General features: G+C 37.0%; 1 protein-coding gene and 1 pseudogene across 1 annotated transcript; both read right to left on the bottom strand.

Annotated features, from left to right (window-relative positions):
- The window catches only part of LOC131827828 (small ribosomal subunit protein uS2-like), a 183,511-nt pseudogene that overhangs the window by 91,640 nt on the left and 78,786 nt on the right, over nucleotides 1-13,085 (bottom strand).
- SLC7A13 (solute carrier family 7 member 13) lies at nucleotides 1,880-12,478 on the bottom strand. The gene is given in 8 exon segments (XM_059168842.1): nucleotides 1,880-3,341; nucleotides 3,374-3,622; nucleotides 5,429-5,497; nucleotides 7,224-7,349; nucleotides 8,052-8,057; nucleotides 11,800-11,925; nucleotides 11,928-12,151; nucleotides 12,153-12,478. Coding segments are annotated over 8 exon segments (1,275 nt in total). The 3' UTR covers nucleotides 1,880-3,192.

The raw sequence follows: 13,085 nt of genomic DNA, 5'->3' as shown, positions 1-13,085 counted from the left end.
ATACGAAAGAAAAGATAATATCATAAGAACAGTCCAGGAGTTCCAACATCAAAATAATAAAAATGCTGGAAAAAGAAAACAACATATATAGAAAAAAGGAACTTATCAATGAAATGATTCAAGAAAATTTCCCCAAAACCAAAAGAAAGTATTTTCTATATTGAAAAGTTTCATCAAAGGCTTAACACCCCAGGTGAAAATAAAGGAAAGCTTTTTTCTCTCATCTCAAAGTTATGGAAGTACCTTATACAGAAACATAAGGCTGAATCTTTAGTCCCTACAAATTTGCTGTGTGACTTCTCTATATTCAGGTAGTTTGTTTTCCATGCTTCTAAATGAGCACATAGCTATATGCTGGGAAATATCCCAACATGCCTAAGCTATTGGCATAGAGTTGACACTTAAACAAATTGAACAAAAGATAACATCGCCAAGAACCCCATCTTCTAGGCCTAATGGAAAGATATGAACAGAGCCACTGAAGCACAATTATATTCTTTACAACCACATCATTAGCCTAGACAACAAAATGTGGCATAAATAGCAACATCAAGATTCTTGCTTGTCTGGGTACTCTATTTGTCTGCTAGGGTCTCTGACATCAGGATCATAATAATCCAGCTCTAGAGATTACCTGGCTATGATCTTCAAGTCTAGTTTATGGTCTCTTTTGAAATACTGATTCTGTCCTTTCAGGACACTTTGCTAACATGGAGGCTCACAATACTACATCCTGACATGGAGTTTGAGATTCTTCCAGATTATATATTTTAGCTCCAACTCTAGCATGTGGATGAATTTGCCCCCATAGAAAGAAGTAAAAACAAGAATCATGAATCAGCCTGTATGGCTGTAAGATGTTACCACACAAATAGGGAATTGAATTTGATAAGTAGGAAGACCTAGCTTAGTAGCTTGAATAGCAGCTCCCCTAAAAAATACCCACTTGGAACATCAGAATGGGATCTAATTTGGAATAAGGGTCTTTGTGGAATTAAGAGTCTCAAGATGAAATCATCCTAGATTTAGAGTGAGTGCCCTTATAAGAGAAAGGAGAAAGAGATTTGACAACAGACACAGGGGAGAAGACAGAGGCAGACACTGGAGTAATGCAGCTAAAAGCCAAGGAAAGCGAAGGAATCCAGCCACCACTAGGAGCTAGGAGAAAGGCATGGATCAGATGCTCCCTGAGGACCTCCAAAAAGAACCAATCTTACTAACACCTTGATTTTGGACTTCTAGCCTCCAAAATTGTGAGAGAACAAGTTTATGTTTTTTTAAGCCACCACATTTATGATAGTTTGTTATGGCAACCAACCCTAGGAAAATAATACACCCTCTCAGAGCTATTCTAAACCTGCTCTGGCTAGAAAGGAAGTGAAAATTCCTCAAATATCACCTGCTTTGCCAATTTCATGATGCAAGCAAGAGTTAATATCTCAAAGGCCCTAATTACACAATAGAGACAAGATCACTTTTAAACTTCAAAGTACAGTCATACACAACTTATTAATTTCCACAGTACACTTGGGTCAAATGGGTAAGTGTCATTAACTGCCCTTCAGAGTGTAGCAAATAAGCCCCTTGCCTAATGTCATCAAAGGAATTCTTTACAGAGTGGCTTCAAGACAGACTCCACTTAAAGTAAATATGACAGGAAGGTAAAGCACTCATGGTCAGGAGTGGTACAAAAGGAATTGGAAAGCAGAAGGTTTGCTATACAAACATTCTAGAAGGCTTTATTTTCTATATATAAATATATATATATGTATAATGTTTATGTAACATATATAGTGTGTGTGTATATATATATGTTACATAAACATTATACATATATATATATATATATATATATATATATATATACATACACACACACACACACACTATATAAAATTCATGCTAGAATTTTCCTTGAAAGACAAATCTTTAAACCTTGGCTTTTGCTATCATCAACCAATTTTTTTTTAAGATTTTATTTATTTATTTGTCAGAAAGAGAGAGGGAGAAAGCACACAAGCAGGCAGAGAGGCAGGTGGAGGCAGAGAGAGAGAGGCAGGCTTCCCGCTGAGCAAGGAGCCCAGGACCCTGGGATCATGACCTGAGCCGAAGGCAGCGGCTTAACCCACTGAGCCACCCAGGCTCCCAAGCATCAACCACTTTCTTGTCACCTGTTGTGAAACAAAAGTTTCCCTGAGAAATTTTATTGACCTGACAGACTTGCACAGGGGTATCTATCCCACACAGTCTTAGAGCAGGTATGTCTCAAGCCATAATTTATAGGAAAGACTTTGGTACCAAAACTGCGAACAAAACTCTAACATCTAGATCAAGGACATGATAGATGTGTTCTACCCTGCCATAATCAGACCATATTTAGAAAGTCTACATTGTTTTCAACATTAAAAATTAAGGATTTCTTAACATAAAAAGATCCTATCTGGGAGGAGTGAAGGAATCAAGGCTTTCAAAAGCAGGAATTCTTGAATACTGGGTGTGGGGGAGTAATAAATCTGGAGAAGGGAAGACTCCAATCCATGAGATAGCTATCACCAAATACTTAAAAAGATGTAATGTGAAAGGGGATTTCACTTGATAGGTAGAAATCACATTACAGCTTCTTATTAAGAAAAACTTTGGAAGGGCGGCACAGTTGGTTAAGCTTCTGACTCTTGGTTTTGGCTCAGGTCATGATTTCAGGGTTGCTGTTGAAGCATAGTGAACTTGTTCGTCTAAGGCTCCTCGGTATTCAGAGGAAGGAGTAGGAAGGAAAATAACCTAAAACCCATGCTTCAAAATAGCTTTTAGGTTGAAAAAATACTACTAGTAGGGAACAGCTGATAAGACAAATGATGTTATTTTTTTTAATCTTCAAATCAGCACCAATAGAAGGACTCAAGTATGATGAAGAGAATGCTTTTTTATTTTAATTGCTAAATTTTATCACAAAGTCATCACAAATTCAGTAGTAAAAGATTGGGGTGTAGAAAAAAGAAAATGGAAGAGGGAAAAATACCAACATATCAACCAATGCAAACCAAAACAGAGCTTTAGTTATACAACGATTTCTGCATGGTTTTTAAAGCTAGGATTATCATGGGCACCTCTTTATACACTATTTCTTTGAAGAAAGAAAGCTACCATGGGTATTTCATCATTAATGTTCTATCATGTGCTTGATCTTTTTTTAATTTAACTTGTCATGTTTAAAAGGCTATTTTCTTTAACAGTTTCTACTTCTGACATCTGTTCTTCAGACACATTAGGGGTGCAAATATTAAACTGCAATTGTAAATAGCATGTTATCTTCTCAAACCAAATCAGCCTCAATTTAAAATATACAGAAGTTTTAAAATATAACAGAAATTTTACATAACTTTAATATATTTTAAATTGAGGCTGAGAACAAAGAGACACACATAGATACAATGTATATGTGGAGACTTCACCAAAGGGATCAAAGTCAAACATAGGCTGATGGTCATTGTTATCAATGGTAATGGAAAAGACACCTGAAAAAAAAGGCAAAATTCAAACAATAAGGTATGAAAACCCATATAATGTATCTGTATACTTATACAAACAAAAATAAGATAAAAACTAGTGATAGAAAATGGGTTAAATTATCTGAGTGTAGATAAATCTGGCTTGGTAGAATGTTGAAGACTTTCATTTTCAGGGTATTATTGGTTGAAGGATTTAACATCTAGTGTTTTGACTGTTCATGAGTAGAAATAGTCATGATCATTTGGTAGTAAGAGAACCATCTTCTGATCTCGATGGGATGAATTCCTTAAGATGGAGTTCCTAGAGCTCCAAGAAAGTTATAATTTTCCTGGGGAAATATCTAGGCCGTAGGAAATTCATGTCAAAAACACAGAACATCCTCAAACCCTCTGTTATTCAGGCAGATATTGACAGGTAAATATTATAACTTTATAGGCTCAGTCTATGTAAAAAAATAAAAAAAAAAAAACTTTCGCCAAGGCAATTCTCCCTATTTTGGGTGGATTTTTGCTTTTGTTTTTGTTTTAGCCAAAAAACTTGAAGCCCTGTTCTTACCTGCTCTGCCCTAGGATTGATAAGTGTCCTGCACCAAATACTACCCAACCTAGGGAGAAATTTCAATAGGCAGTCACTTTTGATACATCTTTAATAAATAGATTTGAGTCTATACCCCCCAATATAGCTATATTCATATTTATGAAGCCCTTTGATTAGAAGGTCATTCCCTTGGGAATTTATTAAGAATTTCCTCTTGGGGCACCTGGCTGGCTCAGTCAGTAGAGCATGAGACCCTCGGTCTTGGGGTTATAAGTTCAAGCCCCATGTTGGGTGTAGAGCTTATATTAAAAAGAATAATAATAATAATCCCCTCTTAATTTGTAAACACCTCTGAGAAAGATAATTTGTCATCTCACAGCTCAATATCAATGATCAAATTACTGAGGGAAAAGAAAAGAGCATTCATATGGGATTTGCAACAAACATTAACTACTTTTACCTATGGTTGCCCTTGCCATTCTTTTTGATGCAAATGTGTATCAAATAATTATATAAATCATAGTAACTATCAATGTGAGACTCTGGATTGTTTGCACGTTTTAGCTTGTTTAATACATTCCGCATTCCTAGGACATAAGCATTATTTATTACCATTTTAGATCTGAAGAAACTGAAGATCAGAGGAAAAATAACAAGATGATTCCTCCTTCCCCATGTATTTTCTGAACACTTTCTGGAGGTCACCACACGGCAATAATCATACTATGATTTTTGGTTCACCTAACTGTCCAAATAGATTATACCCTGCCTAAAGCCAGGAGCCACATCTTATTCCTTTCTGCATCCAGAATACCTAATAAGATACTTAAAATGTAATTGCTTCTCAATAACTGATACTCAAACATTCAAAGTTAGGGGATGGCTGGATGGAAGAAGTAGAAGGGAGGACTAGAAAGGAAAGATGGTTTTAAGTCAACCAACGTTGGTGGGTGCTTTTTTCCCGTATGTTCTTTTTTTTTTTTTTTTAAAGATTTTATTTACTTATTTGAGAGAGAGAGAGAAAGAGAACAAGCAGGGGAAGAGGCAGAGGGGGAGAGAGAGAGAGAGAGAATCCAACCAGACACCCGGCTGAGTGTTCTTTCTTCAATTTCTTATATTATGTATTTCTTATGTTTGTTTGTAGTGGCTAAAAGACATACTCTAAAGAAACTGCCTAGATTTCAGTCTTGGCTCTACTTCATGCTATGTGCAATTGGGCAAGTAACAACTTTTCTAAACCAGTTTCCTCATCTATAAAACGGGGATAAGAGAAGTATCCACTTTTTGTGTTACGGAGAGCAGTAAATGTGATAATGCAAGGAAAGCTTTTAACATGATGCCTAGTCCACCAGGACTATTCTGATCATGAGAGGATCAAGGTCACCTTTCTCCAATAATATCCTGATGTTGCCAAGTTTTTGCTTATTTCCTTTTCTGTAATTAAAGGGCTCTCCTGTAAAGAAAACAAAAAAATTAAAACAAACAAAACAAAACCAAGAAAGCAAATCTCCTCATAGAGACTGAAAGTAAATTTAAAGTAAGTAAAGTAGAAAGGATGGAATTTGTTGATGAACAAATTCAGCTAATGTTTCAGGACAGGAAATGCTATCACTTGTGACCACACAGCAGTACTTACCTCTTGTATTTCCCGCCTGTAGGAACTCCTGGGACTGTGGGATCATGACCTGAACCAAGGCAAACGCTCAACCAACTGAACCACCCCAGCCCCCACTCTCATTATTTTCTTAAATTCCTAATGCAATAAAAGATGGATATTTGAATCCAAGAAAATTATTTCGGAATCTAACCATGGTCTAAGGATTATATGCTTAGAAGAGTAAGCATTAAAAACCGAATCACGGCACCTGGGTGGCTCAGTGGGTTAAAGCCTCTGCCTTCGGCTCAGGTCATGATCCCAGGATCCTGGGATCGAGTCCAGCATCAGGCTCTCTGCTCAGCAGGGAGCCTGCTTCCCCCTCTCTCTCTGCCTGCCTCTCTGCCTACTTGTCATCTCTGTCTGTCAAAAAAAATAAATAAAATCTTAAAAAAAAAAAAAACCTAATCACAAGCATTATGGTCAAAATACTTCATGGGTCTTCTACACATATGGAACAATTGCACCACCCAAAAATTTGCTGCAACTGTTAGGACACACCAGATGAGATAATCATAGTTTTTAACAACCAATATGACCAGAGAACTGGCAGTCATAACAGATGCCAGATTCAATGAACCATAACGTCAGGATCAGCTGATCAGCAGTCCTGACCACACCCATAATAAATTTTATTAATTTATTCTTTACATAATCAAAATAGTTAGCAAATCACTACTTGTTCTGATGCAATTTAGCATTTGGTTTGTTCCACAGATGCTTAGAATCTTGATCATTTCTAGTTTACGGTTCCCTAAGCGCACTAGACCATGTGAATCAACACTGATACCACACATATGGCAGCTTCTTGCTCTGCCAGTAACACAAGAATGGAGGCAAAGTGTGTTAGGACTCTTATATTAAACCTCTCTTAGATTTACCTCCAGTGCCTCAAAGATTTACCAAAACAGTAATAGCTACTCAAAAGAGATTAGTCCTAATGGTACTGGATGTTGGTTTATCTCAGAAGTTTATTTCATATGTCCAATATGTCCAGGGCCCCTTTGCCACCATAAATTTTAGAGTCATTTATAAGAAACAACATTATATTACATATTAATACTATTAATTATAACTATCAATTGACCATTAACAACTACTCTTTTAACTGCTAATAGCCCACATTTCCAGTTTATCATTCTTTATGTCATGTAGAACATTTAGAAAATCAACATGGTAAAAGTTTTAATAGACCAAGCATTGGTTACACAGTATCACTCTGGTGAGGAAAGATCATGAAAGGAATACAAATATTTTGAACCTAGTCTGCATCATATGTCAACATTATATATATGTATTTTTTCCGTATCACCAGAAATATGGTTTTCCATATTATCATGCTTAACTATAAAACTCTTCCCTAAGCCAAATCATACTCTTTGGCCCCTTTGTTATTTTTGAAAATTATAAGTTGATTCTGTATATGAAATAATGAAGAACAAACAGCAGTCTGACTGGTGAAGGGATACTGATGACCCAAATGGTCTTTACTATTATTTATTGCTTCAGTCACTTGTTTACAAACCTGAAGAGAGAATATCTCTGGGTGTCAGTATAGTCAGGTAGGAAATACTAACTAGTAGAAAAATAATAGTCACCAGAAGTAATGCAGTTAATATGCATCTTGGAATTATCTCTCTGGGTTCTTCAGCTCCCCTATAACACATAAAAGAGCAAAATCACAATGAGTACAATTCTGTCTTGAGTTTATCTTTAAAACTGATTTATGCGTTAATTATTGGGCTGGATTCCTCCAATGCACCCAGGCCACCACTACACTTACTAAAACACATACACACAAACATATTAGTGAACTACTACACAACTATTGCCTTTCTAAGTTCGGTGATAAGTGCAGAAAAGGGGGGAAATTTTCTTCATTTTCCTTAGAGATGGTAACATTTCTGAAGAAAGTCACAAGAATGAAAATCAAAACTGATCCTATAGAACCCTGTATGGTTTGGGGCCTACCTGTGTCTTCAGCCTCAGCTGTTTGGTAGAAAGCATTTAGTCTGGGAAGTAGAATTATGATAGTGAGCAAAAACGAACAGGAAGCTTAACCTCAAGAAGACAGATGCAAGGATTAAATGATCACATAAATAAAAGTGATAATAGTGACTGTGGTAAATATCCCTATGGTAAATATGTGGTAAATATTAAAAGATATAAAGGTCTTTGAGAATATATTACATTATAATTTGATGATCTATCTGTGTCATAGGCCCACGGGCTTTTCTTCAATTTCTCAAAAGTGTCATGGCCCCTGTACCCATTCTCTCATGTGGAATGTTCTTTGCTTTCCTAGTTGCTGAGCTGACACTTACTGTTCCTTCAGATCTCAACAACATAGTACCTTCTCCTGGGAGCATAAAAGAGAAAGCTCCCCTTGGCTAGCAAAAACCATCATAGCATACATTTTCATAGCATATATGAAAAGAGTAAAAGAATCAGTCATAAATTCTCTTCTCCTGTAGGCTCTTTGCCTTCCCTTAATGTCACTATTAAGTGCAAAAAAGAAAAGAGGTCATGATTTAGCATCATAGGTAATGGATTTTCTAAGATAGTCTTATTCTTAAATATTGTCCCATTGGTCACTCCATTTTCCCCAATTCTGCTATTCTGTAAAAATTATCCCTGACATAAAGAACTGAACATTATAATCATGTGTATATAATGTGACCCTGTGCCCTGGCTACTGGTAATAGAACTGTGTAGACCTCTGACTCACTGAAAGCCAATCACTGCCAGTATACAAGAAGATTCCTCTTAATGGGTGCCTGGGTGGCTCAGTGGTTAAGCCACTGCCTTCGGCTCAGGTCATGATCTCAGGGTCCTGGGATCGAGTCCCGCATCGGGCTCTCTGCTCAGCAGGGAGCCTGCTTCCTACTCTCTCTCTCTCTGCCTGCCTCTCTGCCTACTTGTGATTTCTCTCTGTCAAATAAATAAATAAAATCTTTAAAAAAAAAAAAAAAAAAAAAAGAAGATTCCTCTTAAGAATTTGAACCAAATGTCAATGATAGTGAGCAAAAACACCGAGAGAGAGGAAAAAAGCAACATAACATAGCAGAAAAGAAAGATGGCTGATAAATCTACTTTTTAAGTCATAGAGCTTCCCTAACTCCTGTTGCTCCTGAAGATTAGTTGCTCAGGTGTTCCTTGAAATACAACATTATTCTTCCAACAAGTTCTTTTATGGTTTAAGCCAATGTGTGTGGGTTTCTGTTATATAAAGACCAATCCTCCTGATAATAAATATCTGTAATTTGACATATGTCAAATCTGTCTTATCTGCATCTGCCCACGGGTAGAATGCACTACCCATGGTGTACACTAATATGAGCTGATTGAGCACTTAAAGAGTAAGAAATTTCAGTGTTCTCAGCTAAATTATGTCTGAAGCATTTACTAGTAGGCTTCTAGACAATTTATTGACTATTAGGTTTCAATTTCTTTACCTGTATATGGGGAGAACAGAAAATATGACAATAAAATTCCAATCAAATGTCTAGCACTTAATAAGCTATTAATGACTATGGTTATTAGTCAAAGGTTTTGAACAAGGAAAAGGCAACTTTTAGGATTAACTACACTTTCCTCTGGGCTTTTTACTCTTTCTTATTATGTATTAGATTTACAGAGAGTAAGGAATGTAATATAACATAACATAACATAATTCAAGTTTATAATAGCGAATATCCTTGGTGTTGAACTTAGAAGATAGATGTTCCTACAAGATGCTAAGTCAGCTGCCTACATATCACCATTTTACAGTTAAAAGTGTTACTTGGAACTTCACTGTACTTAAAGTTTATTAAGTAAATTAACAATCCTCGAATACTGAAATCCCTCCTGCTTTTGTTTACTGCCAGCCACTTGTAAAGAGTTCTACAATAGTTTAAAGGTTAGTAAATTTTGTGAATCTATTTTCAGCAGACAAGAATTATCTAGCAGTGAAACATCTCTGGCAATGGAACAAGATGAATAAAACAGAAGCCAGAGACATCTCTTCTAGCCTTATAAGAGAGAGTGACGAAGTAAGATAGAGAGAGAGAGAGAGAGAGAGAGGGAAAGTCAAGCTAATTACGCTAGCCTCTCAAATTGCAGTGGTACATTTAATCACAAACTGCTTAGAAAAGTAATCTCCTCTCACGGCGTTCTTATCGCAGTACTTCACCGTTTAACTCAATGCAGACTTTCTTCTCCTGTCCAGAGTTCACCAGTGACTTCTTACTTAGTGAAATGTCTTCTACTCAGTCCTCACACTCCTCAACTTCTCAAGCCCTTCACCGGGTTGATTACACCCTCTTTTTTGGAACATAGAGTGATTTTCTTCATAATTCTCTCAAACTCTTCTGGTTTCTTCATTGCATCTGCTTTCTCCACCTACCCCCTTAAAGTTGCGTTCTCCAGTCTCCAACCCTATGCCATTTTATTCTACTTCTTTCTATATACTTGCCTTAATAATCCTATCTATAAACCAACTCACCAGATGGAAACCATTTTGCAACCACCCAAGGTTACACGCTGTGTCCTGCAGTATTTCTGGTCTCCACGGGCTTCACTCATAGTATTTTACTGCTGGAATTTTTTTGTTTAAGATTGTCTTTATTTATTCAACAAAGAGAGAGAGCACATGGAGGGGGAGCATCAGGCAGAGGGAGAAGCTGTCTTTCTGCCAGCTGAGCAGGGAGCCCGATGCCAAGGCCGGAGCCCAGGACCCTGAAACTTGACCTGAGCAGAAGACAGATGCTTAACCAACTGAGCCACCCTGCTGCTGGAATTTTTTGAGCTCAGTGAAAGTTGCCACCTTTTGATAACACAACAAAGGTGTTCTTACCATCTACTGAATTCTCACTGTAATCACATTGTTCTCTTATTACCACTTACTAAATTCTATCATGCCATTGTTTATAAGCACAGAATTATACTGATTTTAAATCATAATGACCATTTTTTACATGAAGGAGGAAAAAAAAAATTCCAGAGGGGTGACGAAACTTGCCGCAGCTCATTAAGTGGCAGAGGTCAGACCAAAATTTAGATATTGCCTTTTCCATTAGACTACTAGCCTCTTTAGGGTAAAAAGTATATCTTACTCACCTTAAGGAACTACTACAGGGTTTTTTAAAAAATACCCAATGTTTAAAAAAATATTTGCTGACCAAATTATTTAATACTTAAGGGACACATCAGTGACTCAGGGGGTCTTATGATTAAAAGAAATATGTGCTTAAGACTAGAACGTACTTCATGTTGAAATGTCAAAGAAAAGAACTGGTAAAAAGGATGAAGTTGAAAAAAATGAAATAAACAGGGGTACCTGGGTGACTCAGTGGGTTAAGCCTCTGCCTTCGGCTCAGGTCATGATCTCAGGGTCCTGGGATTGAGTCCTGCATTGGGCTCTCTGCTTGGCGGGGAGCCTGCTTCCTCCTCTCTCTCTCTGCCTGCCTCTCTGCCTACTTGTGATCTCACTCTGTCAAACAAATAAATAAAATCTTAAAAAAAAAAAAATGAAATAAATGAAATAAACAAATAGGGAATCTCCCTGAGGAGGTGAGAGGGAAAGAAGAGGGTTCAAAGGAACAGACTGATCTCAAAAATGAAGAGAGAAATCTTTTCTCTTGACATTGAAGGGAAGAGTGTTAAATCCAGCCTGTGAGCAATTATATTTATGATTCTCTTCTCTTTAAAAGTACTTCGGAGCATAAGTGTGTCACACCCACTCACAACACAAACAAAGTCTGGCATTGGATCACTCCTGAGGAAAATGTCCACAACCCCAGAATTCATCCATTAACAGAAAGGAAACTAGATTAACATGGAGATCCCATAAATGTGGGCCCAGAAAAGAAAGCTGAAAAAAAAGAAGTCATTCAATAAAACAAGCATTTTTGAATGAATGGGCGAAAACATTAAGATTGGGTGATAAGTGCAAGACTGCCATATTCTGACTCAATTTAGAAAGTAAGAAAGAAAAATAAACACTGAATCATCATGTATTTAAAATAAAATTCAAAATATATTTTAAAAAGATGTACATTTCACATTGCACGCAGTAAGTCATGACTTGAGATTTTCTTTCTCAATGAATTGGTAATTACCTGCTATAAATGTAAAACATCCTCTGCCTGAAAATGCAAAATATCTTTGGAAAACAGCGTCTATAAACTGGAAGTCTTCTGGAAAATCAGTATCAAAAGAGTTCTGAAAGCTTTCTACATTCTCTTCCTTCCTTTCATCAGCAGTACCGCTCTGCTTAAGGAAATAAGACCGAGTAGGGCCATTTTCAGCCCTAGGCTGTCTGTCCAAAGCCAAATCACCTCTTTCACACCTCGACAATTCAGAATTCCCACAGTCCACAATATGGCTAGTGCCAGACATTTCTTTGGTAGCTCCAGAGCAGAGCAGCTAGAATAAAAAGGCTCAATGCTATAGTCAGTGAGGAGTAGGGCTGGCACCTAACCCTGGCCCCAGAAACAAAGCTGTCCAGAGATTCAGGAGAGAGATCAAGTTGTCAGAACATCTTTTGAAAAAATATTGAGCTCCTCTGCATGGGAAGGCTATACCCATCCCTGCTGAGCAGAAAGTGGTCATCATGGAAAACAGGGTACAGGCAGCCTAAATACACAAAGAAAACCCCACATTTATGCAAGAGTACTTCAGTGCCCCTTTGGGGGGGGTCACAAAAAGTACTATACCAATGGTATTAATGACTAAAAAGCTTGTGCTCCTGCAATATCCAATCATTCTCTAGAGTTGTATCTTCTTCCCTTTATCCATTGTAATTAAAATATTTAAAAAATATATAAACCATAATTTCTAAATTTTTCTGCCTATATTGCTGAAAAAGGAAGTTCATAGATTCTCTGAAATAAAAGTGTTGTCCTTTTTACTCTATATTATTAAATGCAGCCTATTTTCAATCGTTAACAAAATGTATGTGATGCATCCAAGTAAAATAGTGTAAAGTTGATTGGAAGGGTTCAGTTTAACTTGTTTCTAATTATTATCAAAATAATACATTCAGGGACACCTGGGTGGCTCAGTTGGTTGGACGACTGCCTTCGGCTCAGGTCATGATCCTGGAGTCCCGGGATGGAGTCCTGCATCGGGCTCCCAGCTTGACGGGGAGTCTGCTTCTCTCTCTGACCTTCTACTCGCTCATGCTCTCTCTCACTGTCTCTCTCTCAAATAAACAAACAAAATCTTAAAAAATAATAATAATAATACATTCAGATGGAAAAAAGGAATTTCAAAAAACAGGGTATTAGAACAAAGCAGGAGTTTCTTACTCTATTTCACTCTTTCCCAAACACATTCTAGTTCTGTTCTCTGGGGACAAACCATTTATGTATGGTATTAGTTCTTCTTGGTAGTTGCCTCCATA

The sequence above is a fragment of the Mustela lutreola genome, chromosome 3 (genome assembly GCF_030435805.1).
Source record: "Mustela lutreola isolate mMusLut2 chromosome 3, mMusLut2.pri, whole genome shotgun sequence".
NCBI classification, from domain to species: domain Eukaryota; kingdom Metazoa; phylum Chordata; class Mammalia; order Carnivora; family Mustelidae; genus Mustela; species Mustela lutreola.
Note: the sequence above shows the minus strand (reverse complement) of the source record. Positions and strands in the feature narration are given on the sequence as shown.